Source organism: Osmerus eperlanus, chromosome 16 (genome assembly GCF_963692335.1).
Source record: "Osmerus eperlanus chromosome 16, fOsmEpe2.1, whole genome shotgun sequence".
Classification (NCBI taxonomy): Eukaryota; Metazoa; Chordata; class Actinopteri; order Osmeriformes; family Osmeridae; genus Osmerus; species Osmerus eperlanus.
Genome location: NC_085033.1, coordinates 13,741,547 through 13,747,546, shown reverse-complemented (window position 1 = coordinate 13,747,546; position 6,000 = coordinate 13,741,547). Strand labels below are relative to the sequence as shown.

The following is a 6,000-nucleotide window of genomic DNA, read 5'->3' as shown; positions in this document are numbered from 1 at the left end:
CATAATTCTGTTGTGCATCTAAACAGCTCATGATCCCCAATCACGCTCAGGAATTTAAGAGATGTCAGTTGAAGCTACAGAGGGAATCTTATTGTGAATAATTCTCAACGCTCAACCTCGCAGATTTGTTGAAACGGTAAACATGATTAAAATAACGTAGTCAGCAAGTATGATTATGTCTTAAATACCTGAAATTCCAAATCCCTTCTCCTTGTCACTGATGGTTGAGTTTAAACACAAACTTACACAGAGACACACACACCTACTGATAATGTTAGATGTCACTGAACACTATGAACAAATGTGTGTCAATAGTAAGTTCCAGATTGGAGTCAGTTGACTGCTTCAGTTATCCTTGAAAACACACACACACACTGTTGGAGCCAATTTCAGTTTGAAAGATAAAATAGTTTGTTTTGTTATTACACTGTTATTACACTGTAGTTATACTGTTCTTATACTGTTATTACACTATTCTTACACTGTTACATATGTTGTTATTACACTGTCCGACATGACTGAGAATAGAGACATTCCTGATGACCCATGGCCATCTCAGGGAGATGTTATTGGTGTCAAAAAGGATTCTTGTCAAATGTTTGTCTATAGTGTCTCTATAGTATTTTTGTATTAATGTATTAATATGATGTAAGGTACAGTTACCAGCGTGACACTAAAACAGGTAGTAGTAATGGCTACTTTTTACTTAAGTATATGTCAGCCCCTTACATCATTACTTTAACTTGAGTGAAAAAGTGTAGTTAAAACTTCAACTTTTAAACATGAATATCTGTGAGTACTTTTGCCATCTCTGCCTCTTCGCTGGGACACAGATTCTAATATTTCAGCTGACTCGTTAACTATTATTTTATACAGTAACAGAAGACTTTTCCTTTATGGAACAACTGTTGCCAGAAATACAGAAGCTTTTAAAAGACAACCTCTTGCTGTGAACTTTGAATTAATGTTTGACGACCACAGTCTCGGTTTTTCGGTAAATCAGACCCTGAGAACCAAACATTAAGAACGTAAGAAAAGCAAATATCATTGCTAACCAGTCATTGACGTTTTACGCATCATCATTAGTTCGGTTGTTGCAAGTGATTGACATACATGTTCAAAAACAATAGCCCTATGTAAGACGAGCGCCCTATGTGAAGAATCGACAACATTCGACAAAGGTTTAATTCTTTAGCGGAGTGAACGGCAGAACATGAATTATTGATGTGCCAGCCCTGAGCTGTGAGCGCGCGCGAGGGCGCACCGGTGTCATTCGCTTCTGCCTCTCCGTAGCGAACAGTCGGTGAGAGTTCTCGTGTTAGAGGAGGAATTTGGGGAGTGGAAATACCACTGTTCCTTTCTCAGCTTGCGTCAAGAGCAGTGACTGACTCCTCTGACATTTTCACTTCGGCGGTCAGTAGCATCGCATCGAAAACCGGAGACTCGCGCGCAGCATAAAAGCAGAAGATTTCCGGACTCTGCCGTTGAACTGTTCGGGCTATTGCTTCGTTTTCTTACGCCTTGGTTGTTTTTGTGAGCGGATTGCGAGTATCTGCGATATTGATCACTGAAAGTGGCTCTCTTTCTTTCCACTTCTTATTTTTTTAAAGAACAGTTTATCGACAGCGAACTGTAAACAGCCGTGCCGTTTTAGAGCGACTGGGTTCCGTGGAGTCGTCGTCGTACACATTTGGATTATTTTATTGGAAATGGCAAGTTTTTAGGGAGTGAAGCTCGACTTGCGGAGGAGACAAGACACAGCGCTTAATAGGCACAGGATGCTGGCGACCTAAAGAATTCTATCGAATTTCTCCCACTTTTAAGACATTTTGTTGCTCTGTAGGCTAAGCCTAAAGGATTAGACAGGGATTTTTGGTTTATATTTTTTTATAGGATGTATGTATTTTACAACCTAACGATGCATTGTGGATTTCTGTTGTTCTTTTTCACCCAAATCATCTTTGTTGCTTCCTTGACACAAAGTGGTAAGTGGCGACTCAAAGGCAAAAATATTCATCAGAGAACATTTTCTCAGTTCATCACCGCGCACGCACTCACCTGTTCTGGCTTCGCCGCGGTAGCCGGTTCCCCCGGGTTTCTGTTTGCGCGTGTGACATGCAGGGCATTCGAAAACCCGCTCATAAAACACATAGGTACGATAGCTTTTTTTGATGTTGCGTTTTTACTATAAATTCCGGTGGCATTATCGATGACAAGCGAAAAGTGCAACAAAGCAATGTTGTCGTTTTAACGATAACCAGGACACCATAAAAAGGAAACCGTATCCTTGATATCCACATAGGTTTTTCATAGCATTCAGTCCAGGTTAATAAGTATATTCACCGTTCATGATAACGTTTGAAGAGAAAACGTGCAGTCATGGACTGATTGATCGTTGGGGAGCGGCTGATCCCCTATCGATATTCTTAAAGAAAGACCCCCACCACATACACCCGCACACACCCACCTGATCCATTCTTTTTTTCCCCTCATTATTCATTTTTATATTCGGTTGTCAATTATCTCATTGTTCCCCTCAATAAACCCCATGTATTTATTTTTATTTGCAGATAAATGTGGAGATAACATTGAAATAACAATCGCAGACTATCTTACTTCGCCTGGATATCCTACGGCGTATCCACCGTCACAGCAGTGCGTGTGGGTGATTCAAGCTCCGGAGCCAGGACAGAAGATTCTCATAAACTTCAACCCGCATTTCGACCTGGAAGACAGGGATTGCAAGTAAGCTCCGCTCTTTTTGAGTTGAGATGTTGTGTTGCTACTTCGCCACCTATTGGTCATCGAATTTTTCTTTATTGTGTGTGTCGTGTATAGCGCGGACACTGCTATGGTAAACTATTTTCAAATGAATTAGATTTGACAACATGGGTTTCATTTTTGAAGAAATGTTATTATTATGTGATATGAAAAAATATATTATGGGATGTGAGTAGCCTCGTGAGTGTACTTCTCTGAGCTGTAAATCGCTTCTGCACATCAGAGACTAAGGCTAACCTTTCAATGAGAGGTGACTATTGATTAGCATAAACCCTGTAAGACACACACACATATAGGCCTACTGTACTCTCTCACACACACACACCGGCCTACTGTACTCACACACACACAAACACACACGTATGCCTACTGTACTCTCTGTCTCTCACACACACATGCGCGCACACACACACAGGCCAACGATACTCTCACACACACACTTATACAAGCATCCTTACAAAAGCCCATGTGTTCACAAACATCCATAAATAACCAACATTTTATGATGGTCTCTCTGTCTTTTTTTAATGCTCCATAAACTGTGAGTGTAAATCAGGCCCGCCTGACTAGTGCTGTCAGGCAGATGGGGACCATGACTACTATAGGATCGTGTTTCTCCATCAAGGGACCAATAAAACGTTAGCAGTCCTTTAACGTTCTGACAGATACGGCCCTCTACACCGAACAAGTGTGTTTTAGTATCGTATTGGATCATGTCCCGTTGCGCTAAGCATCCTAGATTGGAGGGGCCTAGTGTACAATCTGGCTGTTGTGTGATTTGATATTGGATGATGATTGGGTGTAGCTCATAGTTTTAGCTTGGCAGAAATGGATGTTGTTTTTGGGTTGAAGTCAAACGTTTAAAATATGCCAAATGAGGAGTCTTGGCGCGACCACAATTCCACTTGAGGTTCCCGGAAGAAATTTTAGACTTTCTCCTGTCATCAACGAGCGAAAATCTAACTGCAGAAACACTGTATTAGGATTTGAAAGTTGTTGACGAGTCAGTGGCTTGAAAGTGAAACTGACTGTTTAAACATACCTTCACGGGGGTCACACTGTATCGGAGTATGGCTAATCCACAGCAAAGTGAATTGATACGTTCTCAATCTGACGCTGACTCTCCCAACCCGCTATCTCGAGGCTAGACGATCTCTCACATTTAGAGAAATGCGTTTTCTGAATTCCTCTGACATCAGATAGGACGTCAGGGGAATTTAGAGAGTTCTCCAGCTCCCTCTTGTTAATTCAATTAAATGCCAAATAGGACACACATGTCTGTATGTCATAAAACATGGCTGCAATCAACCTAACAGACACAGCGTCCACTTGTGAAACGAGCTTGGATCCTTCACTTCCGACATCTGTACAATAAAAAAAAAATCAAGGAAGAGGGGGTGTATAATTATGTTTCCAAAATACAAACTCTTTATGAATAAATATTTTGTAAGGCTGTAGTGAGGTTTTATTTTTAGGTCTTTTTCCTTTTATCCGTACTTAAAAAAGGAAAAATAAGGAAAATCCAGAAAGGAAGAACATTCCTGAACTTTCTTTTCGATGGCATAACTGACGACCTAACATTCGGTGAACTGACATCATTGCCGATAACATAAACAAGGCTGTTGTCTGGTCTCTCTGTGACTCCAGACCAGTTGGATGCAGGACCTCCTCATTCCTCACAAAAATAGCACAACCAATAAAAAGATTCCCCTTTCAATTGGGAAAATGTAAGTAGGCTCCTGTTCAGAGTGTATCCACTGGTCATGGAGGGATTCATTATCTCATTATATGTTAACCAGACAAATTTGATACCACAGCAAAGCCAATAAATATGCCCAAAGCCATTGTATTGTAATAAGGTGTACAATGAATGAACATTGAATGGCACACTCCTACTTGCTCATAGTCCTGTCAGCATTCATTTGTGAAGACTGAAGACATCCTCTTGGATCCGGACTGACCGGTCACAAAGCTCTGGATTAAAGGAGGGAGAGACTGACAGAAAGACAGGGAGAAAAAGAGAGAGACAGAGTCTGAGAATGAGAGATAAACCATAGAAAGATATATACATATTTATACTTCTCTCTCTCTATATGTATATATATATATTATATACATGGAGAAAGGTATATATAGAGAGAGAAAGGTGGGGAGAAAAGCGAGAGAGAGAGAGAGAGAGAGAGACAGGAAAAGAGAGGAGGGAGATTGAAAGACAAAAAAAGAGATTTGTTAAATCCCTGGGTAGGAGATGGTAGGATCAACTGTCCCTCAGAGCCCGGAAGCTTCCAGCTGGATCATCAGACGAGGACGAACCCGGTCACAGGACCAGCCTCTCGACAGGCCCTACCAGTCATATGAAAAACACACAAACAGCTCTTTCAATCTGATGCTTGGCTGACATTTGGGGCAGGATAATGGGAGATATTATGATGCTTCGTGCTGAAGACCCTCTGGGATACAAAGGGGTATGGACAGCTAGTTCCAGCTAGTTTTTGATCCTTCAAGGTTCAAGGTTTTCAGATTAAACTTGAGTGTTCTCGGTTTTCTGTTTGTGTAGTTCATTGGACAGTGGGATTGAGTTAGATGTATGGAAACTGTGGAGGTATTTGGGGTGAAAGTGGGATTTTTACACACACTTTCTTTACTGCGACACCAGACTTAGTCTGCAGGTCAAGCTGCCATGTCTGGTCAGTGGTAGCACTGGTAAACCCAAACTGCCAACAAAGCACCGGTCATCTTTTATGGTTCCCCATTCTGTGGAAAAGGATACAAACAAGCATAGTTCAAAAATGCACCACTCTGCTCCCTTCTAATGTGGCTTTGGAGCACAGTGTCCTCTAGGAACGGGTCGTCAGGGTTACAACAATGTTTTCACTTTCCAGAGCTTGAACAGACGACGGCTGTTTGAAAAGAAAAAAAAAATCGAAACGTTTTTGTGTTGTTTGGGGTTTTGCTACTCATGGTTAGTTTGTGGTTATACTTCTGAAGAGACCGATTTTGAGGCCTCGGACTCTGACAATCCCCAGTCTGTTTGCTTACAACGCCATGCATGGTGTAATTTTCACTTACAAGCTGACAGGAGACACATTTGTTTAAGTCACTGAGATGTATTTTATTAGAAGGCTAATGTTGTCTCTGTTATTACACATATCAATTTCATTTTTGAAAGATAATTAGAAGTTGATGAAGTCCCACGTTTTGTAATTCATCTCTCAGTTC

The 6,000-nt window shown here is 41.1% G+C and overlaps 1 protein-coding gene across 1 annotated transcript in view; it reads left to right on the top strand.

Annotated features, from left to right (window-relative positions):
- Positions 1 to 1,293: 1,293 nt before the first annotated feature.
- nrp1b (neuropilin 1b) overlaps positions 1,294 to 6,000 on the top strand; it is a 39,047-nt gene continuing 34,340 nt past the window's right edge. The window contains exons 1-2 of the mRNA XM_062480507.1: positions 1,294 to 1,985; positions 2,571 to 2,745. Of these exons, the coding sequence (XP_062336491.1) occupies positions 1,895 to 1,985; positions 2,571 to 2,745 (266 nt within the window). The 5' untranslated portion in view covers positions 1,294 to 1,894. The remainder of the gene's footprint in view (positions 1,986 to 2,570; positions 2,746 to 6,000) is intronic.